Source organism: Gorilla gorilla, chromosome 12 (assembly GCF_029281585.2).
Source record: "Gorilla gorilla gorilla isolate KB3781 chromosome 12, NHGRI_mGorGor1-v2.1_pri, whole genome shotgun sequence".
In the NCBI taxonomy this organism is placed as follows: Eukaryota; Metazoa; Chordata; class Mammalia; order Primates; family Hominidae; genus Gorilla; species Gorilla gorilla.
This window is the reverse complement of record NC_073236.2, coordinates 59,856,441-59,879,232: the sequence shown is the minus strand read 5'-3', so window position 1 is coordinate 59,879,232 and position 22,792 is coordinate 59,856,441. Positions and strand designations below refer to the sequence as shown.

The window sequence follows — 22,792 nt, the reverse complement described above, 5'->3', positions numbered from 1 at the left end:
GAAACAAGCAGGAGCGTTCCAGCATTCTTTATCCTACACTGACATCTGGTGGCCAAACAAAGCATTAAGAAACACTCGTGTGGGTTCTTACATCCCTGTAAACATACTACAATTTATATATGTACTATGGGCTCAAACCCAAGGGATGCAAATATGGACAGTGTGTAGTCGTCCGTCAAAAAGTGTTTAGTCTACCTATGACAACCTTCTGAACACTAATGTTATCCAATGCAAGTCCAGCTAATTCTTAAAACCATCCCTACCTCTGGGATGGTGATAAAAATAGATGCAATACATGTGAGCTTATAGGAAGAGGAGTGCAAGGTAGGGTGGTGAGTCGAGGCTGGTTCTGCTGGGTGCTTGGGGACCAGGTTAGGCATCATCGTAGACAACATAGTTTTCACTGCTTGCTGAGCTATACCGCTTCACTTTCCAGAATCCATCTTTTCTGCCCAGAAATCTCTTTCCGGGTTATTGACACCTCTCGTATAGGTTATCGATACCTCTGATATTGCTTCTAAACAGCTTTTCTTTTCTAAGGTTTTATAAATCTAGGAGTATTTTCTGATAGAATCATTTACCTTTCAATTTTTTCACTTGCTTTAGGAAATATTCCAAAACAATTTACTTTTCTCTTGCGCATTTCAATCACTAAAGATCTCTAAAAATTGTTGAGCAAATAAAAGAATGAAATTTGAAGTACTTTTTTTTATAATTGCAATTTATATCTTGATTTTTTGGCCCCCTATCAGGTTTAATCAAAATTATTATATTTCCAATCTTGGGTTATTTCTTGAGGCAGCGAAAAATGTAAGAATCTGTTTTCTTCCTAGTGTGACTGATTTTTGCTTTTGAGAATATTGACAGATTCTTTAGGTCTGATTTCACCTTTATTTCAAATTAGTACCAAATATAATAATGAATACTGATATAATTGATTATGATATTCAAAATTGTCTAACATGTGATGGCAAGTATAATTTTGATTGTCACTTATCTATTAGTTATACTTTTTCAAATTTCGGACCCAAATAAGGCCACTTATCCAGTGAACTCTTTATTAGAGCAACATGTGGTTTATTTAAAATGTTTGATTTTTTAATCTTTAAATACATTTAATACTTTAGTCTTTCTGTGTGATTTCTTATGTTAGTACTGCTAATCTTTACTTCTCCCTCCAGGATTATGACTTCTCGTGTGCTTCCTATGTTATAGTGCTGGGAATGTGATAGGGAGTTACTTAAATGTTCTAAGATTTAGTTTGATTCAGTGGTGAAGTAAACTACACACAAACACACATACACGTGCAACAACTGCACGTGAAGCATCCATTTGGATTTTTCAACCATACTCCTCAATGTATTTCCTGAACTTCTTTTCCAGCAGAATATTATGGAAACTTCACTATAACCTATTGAGTCCCATTCTTTATTTCCCCAAATGTTCTCTGATACTGTCTTTTTTTCTGATTGTATAAATTCATTGAGCTAAGGCTGTAGAAAAACAATTACTCATATGCACGTATGATTAGCAGGCACCCAACATAACTGAGAACATAAATAGTCGGTTGTGGTTTGACCTGGTTACATTGGCCATGCTAAACAATGGTGGGACAGCATCTCATAGGGCAGAGAACAGGCTTGTGTTTGAATCTTACCAAATAACTCTTCCCTCTGTGCCTCTGTTTCTTCATCTATAAAATGAGATAATAATGTTGACTCCAAGATGGTGGTAGTTTTGTGGGATGAACATTTATATGTGTCTAATCTATAGTAGGCACTCATAAATACTAGTTTTCTTCTTCTCCTACCCATCTTAATAGTCGTGTTGGCCAGACATCTTTCATCCAGATTCAGCTGCGAAGCTATTCCCTAGAAAAACCCTGGGAAAAAGCTCCTGATTGAAAAGTTATTATGCCACTGGAGAGTAACTATTGATATTATAATGTCATTTGCTCTCCCTTGCCTATAGCCAAACCCTAATGCATAACAGACTCCAAAGAAGGTCTGGCCAAAGCATAAGGCAGTCTTGAGAGGCTGGCCATTCTACGTGACAGGAGAAATTCCAAACAGATTAAATTACCTCTTGGTGCAAGAGTGATTCTTAATGTGAGACCTGACAAGTCCAGTGTGAATACTAAGAATGTAAGTTTCTCCAGTGTGTCTATTTGGGAATTCTTATTGCTTAACCAGCTTCTGATGCTGTGAATGCCATTTTTAGTTTCACATTAAATATGAGATTTCTTCTGCTTTGCTGGTCTCTGAAGATTGCTCAGCAAGCACCTGGAATAAAGAGGAGCGAATGGCAGAAAGCGGGTAGGGATAAAGGAAGAAAAGATGACATAGACTGTGGTCCCTGATGAATCCAGGAACCACAGCCTGAAGCAGTTTATCGTATTTTAAACATGTTCTGTCCAAAAGATGCTGCCAAATAATCATTCAATCTAAGAATGTGCATGCTATGCAAATGCAGTTTGAAGACAGGTCCTGTCTCCCTCCCAACCAGATTGTCTCTTCCCCAAGTGTCCTGTGAAGGAGTTTGAAACTGACACTGCTTGTTTTCCAGGTTTAGTACTTTCCTCACTTTAGCAGATCCTATGAAAGGACCAGGAAAACATTATTTCTCCATCCATCCGTTTGAAAATCTCTTGCTGTTATCATCCACAACCTTAATCATGCTTCTTAAGCTTATTTGGGACACTGAGGTCTATACTGGTGATCGTCTGGATATTATTTTCTTTTCCTTTCTTCTCTTAGTTTTGGCATCTGTTTAAAAAGTTTTAAGATAATCTTTCACAAGTACACAGTATATAAAATATGTTGTCTTAGTTTGTTTGGGCTTCTGTAACAAAATACCTTAGACTGAGTCATTTATAAACAATGGTAATTTATTGCTCATGGTTTTGGAGGCTAGGGAGTTCGGGATAGGTGTTGACAGACTCAGTTTCTTGTGAGCGCTCACTCTGTGCTTCAAAGGTGATGCCTTCTTACTGTGTCATCACATGGTGGAAGGGGCAGGGAGCCCCTCAAGCCTCTTTTATAAGGGCACTAATCCCATTGATAAGGGTAGATCCCTCCAGATATAGTCACCCCACAAAGCCCACACTTCTTAATACTATCACTTTGGGTATTAAATTCCAGCATATGAATTTTGAGGGCACACAGACATTCAGACCATAGGATATTTGGACATTTTTCTATATCAAAATAAAAAGCACAGATCTTTACATTTTACAGCTTCATTTCTTCCAGGAGATGCCCATACATATTACTTGAGGGCCCAAATCAATTTATAGTTGGGAGGTTTTAACTACAGGGTTTCCTAAGATATTTTCTGTGCCTGCCAAAACTGACCAGATTTGCATGGAAGTTAGGAATCGTGTTTTATTTTAAAGCAAGTACATGGCTAATCTTCTCGGGTGATGTATTTGAGAACTGAATCACTGTGTAGAATTTTTGCACTAATTAATTTGAATATATATTTCAAAGATTTTAAGATCCTACATTTTAACAACAGAATGTTGTGTTTGGCACAAGTACTTAAGATAAAAAACATCACTGACCAAATATAAGTTTTCCATAGGACATTTTTCTTTTACAAAGATCTGTCACAGATTTGAAGAAAGATGATATTTGTAGAGATCTGATGGAGTGGTAGATCTCTTAGGGAGGAGAAGATAACGCGGTTATCTGCCACCAACCCCCAGAGTGTGGCAGCCCTTTGGCCAGTGGATGCATGCTGTTTTTATTTTCAGATTCTCTCAAGTCTACACGTCAGAATCACTTTCAAAATCTGGATCAGCAAAATAAACTTAAAATGACATAGGCAAATGCACACTTAATAAATATTACAATACCTTAGAAATTACTTTTCCTGAAGTAAATAGGAAGAAACAAATTTATACTGAAAATACAAAACAACCTGAAAATATATATGTATGTATGTCAAAATGCTTATGATTTTTCTTTGAGTTGTGGTGACTGTGAATATTTTTTCCTATTTTTATTGTTTTCCAAACTTTTTTCCATGAATATTCTTTAATAAAAAATATGCATGGTATTTGGGAAAAATTAAGTCTGTTTACAGATATGTTGCAAATATTAAAGTAGTATAAGGAACACTGGTATGTCCTTTATTAACTATTGTTAATATTTTATCATATTGGCTTGTCATTTGTATACATGTTTGCTCTTCTCCCATACACACACTCCTTAACTATTTTTAAGTAGATAAAATCAACTTTGTTTTACATTTTTACATCCATACATATACATACAGAAACTTCAGAGAATATTTCTTTGATTCTGTTAAGATTTATGGATTTATAGAAGAGTTGTACCAGAGCTCCTGTAAGCTTGCTAGTTTTGCGTAGTTTAAATATTAATTTAATGGAAGGCTATGTATAACAAAACCTCTCCAAATATTGACTTTAGACAGTCATGGCCATGAAACATTGTGTCCCTGCAAATAATCACTAACCAAAGTTATACTAATTCATGCACGCCTATTCTCAATACCTGTATTAAAAAAAAAACCCACAAAATAGAGTTAAATTTTTTCCTGGTGGATTATGAAATAATACTGAAAACTTTCTTTTCCGTATTTTATGAACCTTTACTTAAGAAACATTATTTAAAATATAATAGAATGTGATTTCCAATTAGGTCAGTGTAAACAATAAAACACATGACATTTTAAAGATAGGGCACTTGTATTTCATCCCCAGTAGGGGAAAGAAAGAGAAAGAGACAGGCAGACAAAGAGACAGACAGAGATCTGCATAATCCATTCATTTCTGAAGATAACTAGCTACTATGATGCTGCATTTCTTTTCTCATAGGCCCACAAAACTTCCAAATTGAGAAAGATATTTGAGGCCATCCAGTATCACTTTCATAATATTGGAAGTTCCCACTGCAGCATCCATAACATCTGGACTTTTGTCTTTGCAGGACATTATTGAGAGGAAATATTGGGGTGGAGGCAGATGACTTGTTCTAATTGTTAAAAGCTCTAATTGTTAAAAATAAAGAAAGAGTTTCTTCTTACACTGACATTTCCAAAGTAAATTACCAAAGCACTATACCTGTCCCCGATTGTTAGACTTTACCATGTTACAGACATGTCTTATTTCCATGATGTGGCTGAGAAATCCTTGATGAGAAAATCTCATAGCAATCTCTCCCCAGATCACTTTTCACATATGATAGGTAGTAAAAAAATATTTGAGAATAGTTGATTGTGCCAGCCTGTTGTGTCTCATTATGAAAAGAAGCCTGTTAAGTGATTTCTTTTCCACCGTTTTGTCCTCCTTCAGCCCGTTTTCTCACATGGCCACTAAAGTTAACTTTCTGAAAATCATAGGCTTCCATGCCTCTCTTCTCTTCTGCTTACACAAGAATCTCTTTCCAGAGGTCCCACTCACAACTACAAGTAGGTTGACTTATTTTTTTATGGGATTGGGAAGAGGAGGAGGCTGCTGGTTCTTGTGAGGTTTTCAAGTGGAACTGCCTTGGTTACCTCTTTGGTTGAAAGTTAAAGATATTAAGTTTCAATATTTGTTACTTTAACAAAATGTATTCTATACATTGAGTTAATATTGACCAACTCTTTAATTTGGGCTTCCCAATTTTAGATATTTACAATCCAACCTAAATTAATATATGGTGGCCAATTGCCACAACCTTGAAAAAGTAAATGATGGGTTTATTATTAGAGAATAATATGCTAGGAAATAAGGTATAAATCATATGTATCAGTCTTTGACCCAAAAGCTTCCAACAAACTGATTCTCAAACCAGTGTAACTTTGATTTTCTATTACTTTTGCTAATGTCAACAATCCTAATCCTGCAGTTTGTTCTTTAGAGATATTTTAAGTCAATTATGCTATTTATGTTTTTACATTTATAATTATACAAATAATAATTTTTAGACTAACTTTATCTGAGGATAACTAAACTTTCTCCTGAGCTCTAGACATCTGTTTAGCTGTGTATGTAACATCTGAATTTGAATGATTTTTAAGTATCTGAAAAATTCTCTAACTAAATTGAGCATTTTTATTCTGTCAAGCTTAGGCTGTTTTCTTCTTCTTCTTCTTTTTTAAGCTAAAGGAACTACGTTTGGTAATATAGCCATTGAATCCAGAAAACTGAGAATCCTGCCCACTTTTCTCTCCAGTTAACCTTGATATGCTATGAATTCAGTTCCCTTTAGAACTCTTGATTTGTTTCTCCCATCTTCATGAACACTGGTTAATCAGGCCCATATTTTTTGCCTGGATCATTGCAATAACTTCCTAACTGGTTGCCCTGCCCCCCGCCCCACCAACTCCTTCCCTCTGTATTCCATCATCTTGGTAAGCCTAGCCTTTCTAAAATGCTAGTCACATATTATTTACTAGTAAAACTCTGTCTTCAGGATCAACTTTAAAGCTCTTAGCACAGTACCGAATCGTTTCCGTAGGTCCCTGCATACATCTCCCATTGCATATCCTCCTTTTCCACACATTGTATTCCACATTCTGCCATAATGAACTGTTTATCATTTTCAGGTACATAGTCACTGTTTAATCCATGTGTTGGCCCTCATGGGAGTTCCTCTGTCTGTTCCTTCCTTCCCTTCTTTTCTGAATAATAAATTTATATTCAGCCTTCCAGATCTAGCTTATTTTTTGAAACCTTTCCTAACTACCCCAATTTCTATGCCACTATTCCTTCTATGCTACTATTGTACTTTATGCATATTGTTAAGAATATTGTTCTGTTTTTTGTTTCTGTCTCTCCAAATGTGAGCACCAAATAGACAGAGATCATGTATTGTTCACACTTTCACATGCACTTTTAGCACCCAGACATAAAAGAAATATTTGTTGAATGGCTGCTTAAATGAATATATTAACTGTTTGATCTTAGTAGCTATCAGTTTATCCATCCTAGCTTCTCAGTTTTCTGGAATGTTGGTATATGCCATACCAATCACAATAGATAGCCCATGGCTACATGATCATGCTATTATGTTCCAATGGGCATGCATCACCTTCTTGAGCTAACTCTCTTAGGGCTTCTCTTTTCCAGTGTTACACAGAAAATCTATTATATATAATTTAAATGATCGTTAACAGATGTGCATCACAATTCAGAGTTCAAAAGAGAACATGACATTCTCATTAAGCAAAAAGCATATCTTCAGGCCATGCAATGTTTCTTGAGAAGCAATTAACATATCACACATTATTCCTGTGAGACAAAAACTGTTTCTTTCCCATCTTAATTTGCCTGCTTAAAAATAGACAGAAGAAGATAGATGAGTTTATGCTCAAGGTGTATGCATTTCCCTTGCGGCCCATAAACACATTTCCTTTTCATATTTGCAGAATATTGGTACAATTATTCTTTCATCAGACATGAAATTTGAGTGTATAACCAGTTTGTGGTTATCACCTACTAATTTATTAGGTTGATAACAGCAATTAAGCCTCAATTGCTTCTGAGAAATACGAATTGACTTTCCATTTTAAATGGATAATTTAACATCTCAAACCACCGACGTAGAGTATAACTAATTTCTGGGATAAGAAGTTTGTTTCTCCTAGTATTAAACTTAAAAAAATTCAACCATTGATCATCCAGTTACTAATTATTTAATTGTGGGATTATGTGGTTTGTGAAATTTCTTAATTTTGTTTTGTTTTTTTTGGCTGCATGCCTTTTGACTATTTATGGGTATCGTAAGGGAGAGGATTTTGGACAGAAATGTAACATATCAGTAGTAGGCCCGTAGTTTATCCACCGACTTAAAAATGTAAAAATTATTATTAGCTTTATAAGCTTAAGACCATATGAAAATGGGCAGCAGACCTATTTTGGTCGGTCCACAGACCATTGTTTGCTGACCCTGGTTTAATCAAATCTTCAGAGGAGACTCTCAGAATTTACCAACCACAGGAGGTGGCTGCCTCAGCTTGTCTCCAGCCCATTGAAAGTAGAATTAGGCTGAGCATGGTGGTTCATGCCCATAATCCCAGCACTTTGGGAGACTGAGGGAGGTGGATTGCCGAGCCCGGGAGGTCGAAACCAGCCTGGGCAACATGGCAAAATGCTATATCTACAAAAAATACAAAAATTAGCCAGGCGTGGTGCCATGTGTCTGTAGTCCCAGCTGTTCAGGAGGCTGAAGTAGAAGAATCACTTGAGCCTGGCAGGCAGAAATTGCAGTGAGCCAAAATCGTGCCACTGTATTCCAGCCTGAGCAACAGAGTGTGAGACCCTGTCTCAAAAAAAAAAAAAAAAAAAAAAGTAGAACTAACGTTTGTCGTATGATAATAGGTTACACATCCCCATTCCAATAATTCTGAATCTCAAGTGCACTGAACCACATCAATTACTACTGTAGATCTAAGTGTACATATCTAACTAAAAGGCCATCCACATATATTCATCTGCAAATATTAGGTTCACTGTGGTGACCTATTTTGCTACAGAAGCCTTTGGTAAAAGTTGGGAAAAGGATATTCTTGTTTTAGGAATCCTGAATCCACTAATCAGCAAATGTTTATCAAATACTTATGTATGAAACATTCAGCTGGGTGGAGCAGAAGATACCGACTTGTAAGGAAAGCATCCTAACTGGTGATCTGTCTCTCTCACACACACGTGTGTGCACACAGGCGCACTGCTGCCAGTGCATGGTAATATCAGACAAGAGCCAAAAGGGAAATTTGAATAAGTGAAAAGAAGCTTAATAATGGGAATTAAAGAGGAAAGTTTTGTACACAAGAGAGTTAAAGATCGTGTTTCCAGAGAAGGATCCACATATGCTGCCAAGAAGCATCAGAGAGGAAGGGGCTGAAACAGTCAGCAGAGAAGAATTAATAACCCAGTTACACATGAAGCATACTGGGGTGGGGCAATGCAGAGACCACTTTGGCAGGAGCCGGGGGTTCTTGAGGAGAGATGAAGTTTGAGAGGCAGAGACTTGCGCCAGATTGCTGAGAATCTGGAAGGCCAGGCATCTTAGTCATGAACTGGGTAGAGGTGAGATTATATTTTTTTTACACAATGCTTGCTGAAAATGACATCTCAATTCAAGGGCTGGATGAAAATGCAACTCATTGCTTTATTCCCTTATGAATTTTGATATAACTCACAAAATTAATCTAATAGAAATGAAATTGGAGAATTACTAGGTAAGAGTCCAGCATCTGAAACTTGTCGGGTCCTAGATAATAACCTATTACAGGCCATGGGGAGCCGTTGAAGGTTTGGGGCCAGTAGGGTAGTGTGGTTAAGCAGAATTTTAAGACTAGGCTGTTAGGAAAATATGCTTTACCGAGAAAAAAAAAAGATAAATTTAAAGTCTCGATGAAGGAAATGGGAGATGATCATGACTTGAATAAGGGGGGAATATGGACTGACCATGGAAATATAAAGTATTACATTAAAAATAGCTATTTGAAATGATTTGATGTTTAATATCTATAACTCACTACATTTCATATATTGTTCAAATCTCTTTACTTATATTATTTAACTTTCTCAACAACACTGTTGTATAGGTACTGCTAAGATTCATTCCTGTTTTTCAAATGAGGAAGCTGAGACACTTTTAGCATTTAAGCAACCTACTCAGCTAGAAAGAATTACAACTAGAAGGAATTGGAGCCAGGTTTCTAATCCAAGCCATCTATCTTAGTCCATTTGTGCTTCTAAAACCAAATACCCAAGAATGGATAATTTACAAAGAGCAAAATTTTGTTTCCTCACAGTTATAGCACTGGGAAATCCAAGATCAAAGTGCCAGCATGTTTGGTTGTCTGGTGAGGGTTGTTCTCTGCTTCCAAGCTGGTGCCCTTCCCCTGTGGAGGGGAAGAATGCTGGATCCTGGTATGGCAGAAGGCAGAAGGGCAAGCTAGCCAAATGCTCTGTGAAACCTCTTTTATAAGTGCCTTAATCCAGTTCAAAAGGGAGGAGCCTTATGTCCCAATCAGCTATTAAAGGTCCCACCTCTTAATATTATCACCTTGGCAACACCTGAATTTTGGAGGTGACACATGTAAACCATATCACCATCCAACTCTTAACCCCTGTAACATTTTATACCTTGGTCTTAGATTATATATATATAAAATATATAATATATATAATAATATATATATAATATAATATATAATATATTATATATATATATGGTTTCTTTTCTTTCTGTTTTCTTTTTTCTTTTTTTGAGATGGAGTCTCACTTTGTCACCCAGGCTGGTGTGCAGTGGTGTGATCTCAGCTCATTGCAACCTCTGCCTCCCGGGTTCAAGTGATTCTCCTGCCTCAGCCTCCCGAGTAGCTGGGATTATAGGCGCCCGCCACCACGCCCAGGTAAGTTTTTTTTTTTAATTTTTAGTAGAGATGGGGTTTCACCATATTGAGCAGGCTGGTCTCGAACTCCTGACCTTGTGATACACCAGCTTCGGACTCCCAAAGTGCTGGGATTACAGACGTGAGCCACTGCGCCCGGCCGGTCTTAGATTATATTGATGCTTGATCTTTCAACATAGGTTCCCAAGAGAACACGGCTACAAGTGCATGGGCCTTGGAATCAGAAAGACTTCTTAAGTCTTCCACTGTGTGGCCTTCATCAAGTCACCTAACCTGACCGAGGAACGGTTCTTGCATTTATAAAGTGAAGATTTCTCATTAATTCTAATTTCTCATTAGGAGAATGAAGGGAGATTATGGATTCTTGTTTCCCTTCTACTTCCATTTTTCCTCCTTAGAAGTGAGAGTGTTAGGTTTTGGAGGAAAATGAGAAGTACTTTCTCATACATCTGATATTTGAGGTGATGGCAGAACCCCCAACAGATCATGTCCAGTGTACAGCTGTAGTAAGGGCCAGCTTCTTAGAGGGTCGGGATTGGACCTGGTACTTTGGTTCTCTTTCACAAGCAGGTGATAGTAGAGAGTAGTTGAGCCCTCTAAGAAAGAGTTGTTGAGAGGACTACTGAGAACAGGGAGCAGGGCCTTGAGATATACCAACTTACTGAGGTAGATCCAGGAAGAAGAACTGGGCAAGTGAAGGGAAGGAGGAGTATGAATATAACCACAGTAAAGCAGGGTTTTGTAAAGCATAGGGGAGGCTTAACTTAGTCAGCGGGTGGTAAATTGTGTTCAGAACACACAGAGCTCAAAGAGGATGAATACTGAATAAAAACGATGGTCAAGAATGTAGAACGTTCCAGGAGACTAGAGATAACATGACTGTTTTTTTTTCAGGAAAAGAGTAAAATCCATTTTCTTTGTTAAGCCCTCTAAAAATCTGATTTGATTAAGTGCATTTTGGATACTCACTTTCTAATCAATTCATAATGTAAAGCTAAGGATTATTATCTTTGCCCTGCTTTACGTACTTAATTGTAAACTAGTATCCTTGTCGGAGCTAGAGAATGTGCTCCTGAAATGCCATAGCAACTCAGCAACACACAGAGATGATGGGATTAGGGAAAATGAAGTTGGCATCCACTAGATTTCACAATCCAGTAGGAACAGCCCAGAGCTGAACTTCCTCGCCCAGTTTATTCATTTGCTTTGGTAAATCACTTTGTCTTTCTAAATATAAGCTTCTTCTCAAAAACGAAACTAACGTGAGCTTAGGTAAATTTCTCTTAAAAAACACATTAAGTATCTAAGGATAGAAAGTGTTGTTTAATTATTAAGTCATTATCTTTGTCATTTATTTCCAATTAAACTGAACTGTTTAATTACAAATAACATCTTAAGTAGATAAATGGCATAATTAGTTTATTTTTAACTATATGCCTGCGAAGCAAGAGTAAGTTATTTATAAAATACTTTGCAATTTAAAAATTAAGGCAAATCTAAAATGGTGGTTAGAATTTTTCTGTAGCTTAATAAAAAATACATGATTAAAACTCAAGGTCCTTGGTATCTTTCATTCCTAGTGCTACCCCAATTACGTCAAGAGAAACTTTTCATGTAAAGATAGAAAGATTCACCCTGGGAGAGCTTGGCACAGAATGAAAAAGATGAAAATGTATCTGTATTAATTATTGATACACTACAGGGAGAGTAAGTGTTTAAAACCAAACAAATAACATTCTTTTGATTTAGACACCTCGGTTAATTTATTTAAATGATCTTGATTTATGCTTTTATCTCAGAGTCCAGTCTTTAAAATAAGTATTTAAAGCATTCAGAGCCAAAATTATGATCATGCCTCATTGTCAGTAGGTGTCTTTCATTCTCAATTTTCAGTGCTGTAAAATTCCATTTTTATTTCTCTGTTTATAGGCATTTTAATGGGAAACTGGGAGAGGCTGCCTCAGGGGTTCCTGGTCAAGTATTTTAAGCTGGATAGCAAACTTTTTTCTTTGTTTTAAGAAGGATTCCATAGTGAAAAGTTAATCAGTAGGTATTGCTGGACTTGTTTATGTTGTTTTGTTTGGTTTGGGATTGTATCAGTGCATCAAAATAACATAATGAATAAAATAAAATGCTTTAACAAATTTTGATCCCACTAAAGCTTTCTGTGACCTAGACACTTGGTAATGGGTCAACACAGCATGAAGTCCTAAGCTAAACCAAAGCTAACATTTCTATAGTCATGCTCAGTCACTGTCATATTTCACCTGGCCTGTGGCATCGGTACCTGCGACTACATGGCTTTGACCCCTCTTCGTTATGTGGAAAGAAACAGAATCTTGAATTTAATGCTTGGGAGGAAGAAGGAAGGAAGCTCTGTGGTATCCGTGAAATATAAAACTTACCCAGTTATACACCAAGACAAGGCAAACCACAAAATTTAAATATTAAAAGGTAAATAGAAGAGCCAATAATAATTCATAATACATTTAAAAATAACTAGAAGAGTATAATGGGAATGTTTGTAACACAGAGAAATGATAAATGCTTGAGGTGATGGACACCTCATTTACCCTGATGTGATTATTACACATTGTATGCCTGTCTCAAGATATCCTGTGTACCCCATAAATAGATACACGTACTATGTAGCCTTAACGACTAAAAATTTAAAAATATAAGTTTTTTAAAGGGTACATAGAATGGGGATGATGATAAAGTTACAAAAGACAGAAAGTGAAGACATGGGTACATTGTAGCACATTGCTGGGAAAAGCTCAGAATAATTAGTGGAGAAATATACCTACATTTAAACATGCATTGTCATTTAGGTTTTCTGGTTTTCATTGCTTTAATTGCCCCATATCAGAAGGACATATTCCTTTGAAAGAATGAGTTTGACTAATGTTAAGTTTCTCTTTCAGTTTTTTTTTTTAAGATTTAAAAGATAAAAGTGAATGACTGCATAGAGGCATGTTGACATTTATTCTTTCTTCTGCTTGCTTGATTCAAAATAGTCATGCGGGACAGCAGGTGGTAAGTGCCTGGTGTTTATGAGGCAGAACAGCAATTTACTATTTTCCTTACTTGTTGCCTTGAACTATGAAGGTAGTAAAAATCCAGGACACATTTATCTTACAGAGTTGTCACAATCAACAAATAAAGTCACAGAATCACAGGACTTTCTCATACCACTAGCAGTTGCATTTTCCATGCTGATTAGCTTAGATTTTGGAAAAAAAGTTATGAAAATCAGCCACACTTTATATTATCAAATTGCTTTCTTTGTTGTCTTTCTTGGCATTTTGAAAATTCTGTGTACATTTCAGATGACCAAGTAGTTCACTTAAAGGTTTAACCAATGTTGAAAGCCAGAAAGTGTAAAGATGAATAAAATTTTCTTCCTACTCTTTAACAAGCTGTTTCTTGGCTAGTAAAGACCATTGTCAGCTGTGCACTAAAAGTCTTTGAAACATAATCTGTGGGTAAAACCATTGAATTAGTGTTCTATGTGTGCTAGAGCTTTCCTACTGACTTAACTGTAATTAAAAACATTACTTTATGCTCCAGGTCTTATCAGGTATGCCCATCTTTCTCAATTACAGCTGAGTACAATTAGATACAAACTCAGCTTTAAGACGGTTAACTCCTAGCCAAAGAAAGACTGAGCAATATTTGTATTTACCTTCTTGGTAGAAGAAATATATTGTAATACCTACTGACCAGTTTGAAACAGAGGTGAGGATTAAAATTAGGAGAAAGTAGCATTTTAGAGGTTTTATTCCTGGTGGTTATTTGCTGTTTTTGATCCCCTCTTGAAGTATGAAAGAATAATATGCTACTGTGCTACTGCGACTTTAGTTTTTGAAATGGGGAAATGGCTGTTGCATTGATTCCCTCATGATGATTAGCATCGTGCATGCAGAAAGGATACGTGAGGTAAACAATTAGTGCAGTGGCTAAGAGCATAGACGCCAGAGCTAGAGGGCACACATCCCAATTCCAGCCCTGCTCTTTGCCCTGAGGTCATGCCTGCACAATAATTCATCTCTCTGAACACATTTCTTGCTACATCTACTTGACATCTAGGTGTGTTTTTTTGCTTTGCATTTCTTGTTATTGGATATTAGGTCTTCCTATTGGGTATTCCTTGTTTATATGAAGGCGATAAATTTTGCATATTAATACAGGTGCCCATACCACTACCCGATGTTCATATACTTATAATCAACCTTCCACCAGACTTCTCCAGTTAAAGGGCTCATAAGAACTTCACCTGCTCTTCATCTGTTATCTTTCACAGTTGTTCAAGGATCAGCAAATGTTTTCTTCCTCTTCTTTTTTTTTTTTTTTTTTTTTGAGATGGAGTCTGGCTCTGTCGCCCAGGCTGGAGTGCAGTGGTGCGAGCTCAGCTCACTGCAACTTCTGCCTCCCAGGTTCAAGCAATTCTCCTGCCTCAGCCTCCCAAGTTGTTGGGATTACAGGTGTGTGCCACCATGCCCGGCTAATTTTTGTATTTTTAGTAGAGGCGGGGTTTCACCATATTGGCCAGGCTGGTCTTGCACTCCTGACCTTGTGATCTGCCTGCCTCAGCCTCCCAAAGTGCTGGGATTACAGGCATCAGCCACCGCGCCCGGTCAGCAAATGTTTTCTTGAAGGGCCAAGAGTAAATATTCCAAGTTTTGTGTGCCATACAGTTTCTGTCCTAACCATTCCCCTCTACCATTGCAGTGTAAAAATAGGCATAGACAGTATGTAAATGAATGAGCCTGACTGTGTTCTAATAAAACTTTATTTGCAAAGTAGGAGTTTGACTCCTAGGCTGTAGTTTGCTGATATCTGCATTATTGGTGTTGTTAGTGTTAGAAGTCTAGGTTTTATCTTTGTCTCCTTCTCCCTCATTGTCATAGCCTATATATTTTCAAATCCTGCCAGATTGACATTCTACATTTTTCTTAAATTCATTACCTTCTCTTTATCCATATAGACACAATCCTGATTTGTAGTTTCCTCACCTCTCTTTTGGGCTCTGAAGGCTTGATGCTGTCCTGCCTTCTGCTTGCAGTCCTGCCAAAGCTAACTGCCTTAGCTGCAATAAGAAACTGTCTAAACCCAAACAGGATTATGTCACTCCTTTGCTTTAAGATCTCTGATTCATCATCATTGCCTAAAGGGGTGTTCTCAAATTGAAAACTTTGTAACATGGCAGAGAAGTCGCTTCAGAACCTGGTTCTTTCTCTCTCTCCAACTGCATCTCCCATTCCTATTTATGTCCATTCAGGCCCTTGAGGAAGCAAGGTAGATGGGATTATATGTATAAGGAGGAATTGCCTGTGAAGGATAAAATAGGAGTGACTGGGCTTTTGTGGAGCTTTTAGACTGCTATGGGGTCAAACACCTTTGAAAGGAGAGCAGGAAAGAAAGTGGATTGAGTAGGAAGAGGCTCAGCACTGTTCCCAGCAAGTCCCAGTCAGGCCAGTGGGGAGCCCGGATCAGGAGCTGAAGCTGGTCATTGGAGGAGTCCCTGTTGGGCAGGAGCATGCGCCTGTGCTCAGTGACTGACTGGCGCTGCCTGGGGTCAAGTGCAGCCTACACATGAGACTGCAATAGAACTACAGGTGCAGCAGATGGAGATGGTCAGTTAACTATGCCCCCCAGCAGTTTAACTCAGAGGAGAGTGGCTTGGGGCCCCTCTATGGCACCGTACATGTGACCAGCTTCAGTTGATCTCTTGTAATATTTTTCATATAATATGCCATCTCTCACCTCCTAGCCCATCTGCATTGCCCCTTCCTGCTCCTAACTTTGCTTGGCCAACCGCTTTTCACTCTTTAAGTCTCAGCTGAGGGATAAACTCTTCTGGAAGTATTTTTTTACTTTCTACCTCTCAACTGTGCAAATTGCCATCATTCAGTCATTCCATAACATCATTAGCCATTTCTCCATTACAATTGGTTGTACATATTTTTGTGCTTGATTAGAGAGTCAACCTCTTGAAGAAAGGATTATTTAATATGTGCTCTTAGACTCCTACAGTAACTGGCACTCATTTGTTGAATGAATGATTATACTCTCAGTTATCTATTGGGAGGGTTAGGTGACTCAGATAGCGTAAAAAGGACAGCATGACAGATAATACTTAAGTATTATATTTAATTTAAAAGAATTATATTTTTGTTTTAAAATAATATACTTTATAATTAGAATTATGACATATTAGACTCATTTCACCTAAATGTGGACAATCTTATACAGTTGAAGGAACACTGGGCTTGAAATCAAAAGACCTGTGCTCAAATCCTGGTGACCTCATTTGTGAGCTGAATGACCATGGGACAACATCTCTGGCATCATTTCCCTATTCAATAAGATGGGAAGATAGGGATCTCAAAGACATTGCATTTTGAACCCATCAAACCATTTGTAATACATCCAACCACTTGCTTTGATGGAGGTCTCTCTGTTTCCTCCTCTTGTGTCAGAGCTTGCATCAAGCTAGCTCAGTGTCTCATTATATACTGAAATTTTAGATCACATAGCTTTTTGTAGAGACAATGAATGATAAGAGCAATTTAAAAGTAGTGCTGTTATAACAATTGTATGTGTGGTGAGTGCTGGTAAATGTATTATTCTGGGAAGTAGTTTCGAACTACATAGTCTGCTAAATTATTTTAGGTTAAAATTTTTATAGAGCGCCACATGAGAGCAAATGGGAGATCAATTATGTGAGACTAGAGAGACTGTTATAGCACCAACTTGAAGGCAGAATAGGATTCTAGTCTTGTTGGCTTGGGGGTGAATTATTGTGGCTGTTATCTTTATGTCCATGCATTCCAATTGTCACTCCATAAACTGTAAGAATGAAAACAATAATTTTTTAAAGTAGAGATGTTAATAAAAATAAGTAAAACTCATAAAGCACAAAATAGTATGCAAAGCAAATAAGCAAATAAGAAAATAGACATGATAAACATAGATTAACTTAAAACATAAGAAAAAGATAAAATATGAAATGTAGGCCCTCTATCTGTAAATGAACTAAAATGACAATGTAAGATGGAACTAAAAGGTCAAAAAGATAAAATGACTAAACGAGCTTTAAGAATGCCAACAGGAGATGGGGATATTTACAATGTAAAAGAATGAACTAAAATAAGTCTGTAAAGTTGTAAACAGCATAAGAGCCGGTCACAGGAGCATACTTTTGCTGCGAAGGGAGAGACAGGAAGGCTTCACCTCGTCCTTTCACGCTTTGGTGTTGGTGTGCTGCCCTCTTAAAGTATTCTTCTGTGACCAGGGAGGGGAATCTGGCTCCTGGATGTTGATGATGATGATGATGATGGTGATGATGGTGGTGGTGGTGATTTGGTGCCCCTTCCTGCTAGCAGAGGGCAGCCACTCAGAGAGGTGAGGACAGGCAGAGCTGGTACGGAGAAATGAGGCCTGTTAGAGCCCTGTGTTCATGGCTGTTTGCTGATCTGAATGTCCCTGAAGTGTGTTAGGATAGATGGCTTACCTGGGTGTTTCTTAGGTTTTTAATTACTTTCAAATTATATAATGGCAAATACTCCTCCTTCTTTTCACTTTTTCATTCTGTGTATATTTCTTGCTCAGGATTCATTTCCAGGGGTTGGTTTTTTATTTGTAGGAACTATAGATACAGGCTTTTCCTCTAGCTCTTGAGCCTCTGGTTTCATTTCTGTTTTTTCCTTATTTTCTCGCTTGTTGGAGCCTGTTGGAAACCTGGCCAATTCTCTAAAAACAGACAGAGACAGACACATACAACTACATACACACAAATAAGCCACAGCCCCTTCCATACACATGCCCGTGTGCATATACACACACGTACACATACATGCATCCACTCCACCCATGCATACAAACTGTACCGACCCATTCATAGATTCATAAACACACACACAAATAGCACATATCTTGCCCCATACACACATACACACACAGCTCCACATACACACAACCAGTGCCCATCCCATCCGGGATACACACACACACACAGACACACACCCACATGCAATCAGTACCTCTTCCCATGCACATGTGCATGCACACACTTACACAGGCCCACATGCACTGGCCTTTTTTCTTTGTGCCTTTTGTCTCCCGAGCGGCTTCTCCCTGCTGCTTTTCACATCCATCATTGCAGTGCTCCCCATCTGTACTGCAGATACAGATCTGAATATTGTAAAATTATTGTTTCTTTTCCAGGGAGATTTTTTAAAAAGCTTTTCCACTGTGATCTGTAAATAATGAATAATTCCATTAGAAATGTGATGGATGGTGTAACTTTTATGCAGAGTTTGTCAAGCTCAATGTTTCAGGCTTTTACTTTCACAACAGCCCCAGGCCATGGCAGGTAGGAAACTCAATTGGCTGACACTCCAAAGTCTCTCTTGCCACATTTCCCAAAGTGTGTTCCTTGGGTTCTCATAGATAATTCATGCATTTTAAAAGCAGCGCTTTCCATGCTTAAATAGATTTGGGTAATGCTACAGTGAACTGACTCCTTTAATGCAGAGCTCCCCAAAGCATTTCATATGATAATTTGCTGTAGGTCATGCGGTATTTCCAAAACATATTTGGCCAGGGAACCTTATTTTTTCATCAAAACATTATATCTCTAAGCTCAGTGTTCCATGGAAAATAATTTAGGAAATAGTATTCTAATGATACTAGTACATTCTCTCTACTGCAGAGAAACTGTTTTACAATTGTCCTTACCGAAGAGTTCAAATTTGCCTCCCCATATTTCCATCACATTTGCAGTTCTTGACACGTTTAGTCCTAAAGTACAATAAATACCTGTTCTAAAGCCAGTATATGATTCTGAAGAGTCTCCTGAAATCTTAACGCAGAACATATAGTTTTCATTATGTTTTATGTTAATATGGTTTTCTATAAAATAGGTCTTTGAAAATCAGTAATCTTTATAAGTAAGATAGTCTAATTATATTTTGACCAGGTATTTCTTCAATTAGAATATTATTTCTTAACGTATATTATATGGATTATATATATATATACACACACACACACACATACATATATACATATGTTCATCATAAATGCATCAACAGAAAGGCAGTAGAAAGCGAGAGAGAGTATGTGAGAGAAAGAGAGATGGTTCCAATGGATGCCCCTGGAAAGAGACATTGCAGACACAACTCTAGTACGTATAGCAGGAATATCTGTGCTCCCCTCTCAGCTTTCCTTTGGGACTTTCACCTGTAATAATGAACCCTATAGGGCCATCCACTGTATTGCAGCCTCCACATGATTTTTTGATGCTCAACAGCTGTGCCTAAAACCAAGGCACAAAGGACAAAACCCAAATAGCACATTTTGGGTAAAGTAAACATCCCTTTTTCATCCCTTTTCTAAGATATAAGAGAGTACAAATGTAAGAATGGTCATCTTGCCAAAGCTGGCACAGAATAGCTGTCTTATCTGCAGATTTCATGCACTGCTTTCTAAATTGAAAAGAGGCTTTGACCAATTAGTGATTTTCTAAAAAATCCAAGATTCCAGTGGACTTCAGACATGGTCTGTGTTTGGTGTATACCTGTTCCTTTCTAAGTCCCAACCTACCTACACTCATTCCTTAAGACTTCAACATTCTTGTGCCCAAAGGTTCTATCTCTCTGCTCTGGAGATTTGCATTTTAACAGGAATCAGAGAATTTGGGCCCAGATATTCTGCACACAACCTGAACAAACACCCTAGGATGCTTTGGAGGGTTACAACAAACTTTCCCAGAGCATACAGCTGGACTTCACTTTGTAATAACTTAAGCAGTTATTGTATATACTACATCAGAATAAAAAATCCATAAAAGCATCTTTTATCTCCCCTTCTTTTTAGCATTAAGTACAGTAGTAGGCATATAGTAGGTCTTCGGCAGGTGCAGATTAGCAATAGAATAACTACCTATTCTCATTTATGTTTCGTATTGTATTTGTAAATATGGTAAATTGTTCTTTTCTAACAACTCTTTAAATTTGGTGAATATATAAGGAATAAGGAGCGTCAAAAGAAGCAGTAACAGAGTGGCAGTTGCACCATAGTATTCTACAGTTGGAAGACCATTTGCCCCATTATTGCCACTCTGGTTCTTGGACCTCTGAGAGTGCACCCCCAATGAAGCACATCATTTCCTGCAGCAGGTCATTCTACTTTATCATTGCTGGAATGAACTTCTTTGCCTCAGGCAGAAAAGGCTCCCCAAAGGAAACCAGCCTTTGGTCAATGTCACCTTTGCTTCTAGACTTCACACAGTTAATGATCACATACCATCACGCTCTACCCTCCTCATTTGCTGGGAGTTTTCCAAGTTCTGTTTCTATCTTTCTGACTACCCTTTCTGTCTTCCTTTTTGATTCTGGTCCTTCTGTATAGGGGTCTTCTCTGGCCTGCTCTTCTGGCTCTATTCACTTTACTAGTATGTAATTCACTAGTTTGTGTCCAAATACCCCTGACATTTACCAGATCCCTATAAAGACTGTTATAGCTCCTGAATTTTGGATGCATATTTCCATCTACCTCTGGGCATCTCTGCCCACGTTTCCAGGCTCCTAAAACTTGGCTGGGGAAATGCTAAGCTCATGTTCTATGTGATGCCTTCCTTTTAGGAAATATCACTATTTTCCTCTTATATAGGCTCCTTCCAAACAGGTAAATACCTTTATAAGGATACTGTCAGTTATTTGTGACGAGTCTCATACACACATTAGGAATCCTTTTCTAGAACACTAGCATAAATTAACCTGTACTGAATATGCCTGTTGGGTGTTATGTGCCCAAGTTTCAAAAGGCATCCTGCCATGGGAATATCTGCTTCTCATGAGGAGGATTAACGTGTATACAAGTCACAGCTAATGCATAATTAAGATGTTGATTATTTATCATGTTTTAGCTCTAAAATCTTTATATAATTCCCCAAAGCATTACACTGAAATGTTCTTTCCTTAAAGGCTACGTATTTTAAAAATGCCAAAAAAGTGTCCTAATCTTATTTGAAAGCTCTTCCGTTGAGATAGCCTTTGCCAAGAACATATTCTTCAAATAAGATGTGCTCTTTTAGCTGAAGATTACATTTAGGACAAAATATCTAGAAAAAGTTAATACTTTGTCAAGGCAACTTTAGAATTTGAGTAACCAGTTTCTCCTCCTTGGGGACTCTTGTTCTTGCCTCAGATATTTCTGGTTTCAAAACAGGGTGCCAAGGCAGACCTCTCTTCTCTGCTGATTTTTGTGTGTGTGTGTGTGATACTTTCAGAATAAGATTATCCTGGACCCCATGACGTTCAGCGAGGCCAGGTTCCGGCCGTCCCTGGAGGAGAGGCTGGAGAGCATCATCAGCGGCGCAGCGCTGATGGCCGACTCCTCCTGCACGCGAGACGACCGGCGCGAGAGGATCGTGGCGGAGTGCAACGCCGTGCGGCAGGCGCTCCAGGACCTGCTCAGCGAGTACATGAATAATGTAAGTCTTGGGCTCTCCATTCTCATGTCTTGGTGGATTCTGTTCTGCAATCGTGTTGCTCTTTGGAAGCATAGATAGCAGGAAAAGAGAACAGACCAGGTGTTTACCAAAGAGAGTCGGGTGAAACCAAAGAACTGCTTTGGGAGAGCGCGTGTCGTGTTGTTTCAGAATCCATTTTTTTTTGTTTGTTTTAATATGGAACAGGTGGATGGAGAATAAGCTCTTTCACTTTTTACTTGGCTGATTTCTTCTCGGTCGTTTTAGTGGCTGCATTTTGAAGTAGGTAAGATTTCAATTGGTAAAGGTAGATGATTGATGGAAACAGCTGGGGATATAGTAAGTCCTCTGTTACAAAGAGCACTTTTAAACCTAAGGATAGCTGTAGATGCGAATCTTCACCCCTAAGAGGCATTAATAAATCTACTAGGTTTAAAAAACGTGTGGATAGGGTTGTTTAAGGAAAAGTTCTAAATGTAGTAAAATTTGGAGGTGTTTTATTGATTCATAGTCAGGAATTGCTTATAAGAGTGAGTCTCTTAAGTTTTCAAATAGGTATGTATGAGTGGTATCTAATTGTATTTTGGCACATAATAGCCATCCTCTCCTACAGTTATAAAATGTGACAGTTTCTGTGTACCTGTAACCTGCAAGAAGGTGATGAAACTCATATTCTTTGCCTTGAAAGGCACTAAATTATGGCTGTATTGATTTGCTACATTCATTCAGCAGAGGCGATGCCCAGTGCTTGCAACAGTGGATGATCTGTGCTTCCCCCTTTCCTGGACTTTCGGGTTTGAGATAATTTAGCACAAATTGGGGAAAAATGTAGATAAAGTGAGGTCTTGATATCACATTTTGAAGGAATGCCCTGTATAGCTACCAGGTGGGTAACAGAGACACTGAAAATCTGCTCACAGCTAC

At 37.9% G+C, this 22,792-nt stretch overlaps 1 protein-coding gene across 7 annotated transcripts in view; it reads left to right on the top strand.

Annotated features, from left to right (window-relative positions):
• Positions 1 to 22,792, top strand: part of CTNNA2 (catenin alpha 2) — a 1,198,185-nt gene that overhangs the window by 434,514 nt on the left and 740,879 nt on the right. For all 7 annotated transcript variants that reach the window (XM_055378924.2, XM_019021073.4, XM_019021071.4 and 4 more), the window contains one exon: positions 21,668 to 21,871. In XM_055378924.2, the coding sequence (XP_055234899.1) occupies positions 21,668 to 21,871 (204 nt within the window). The remainder of the gene's footprint in view (positions 1 to 21,667; positions 21,872 to 22,792) is intronic.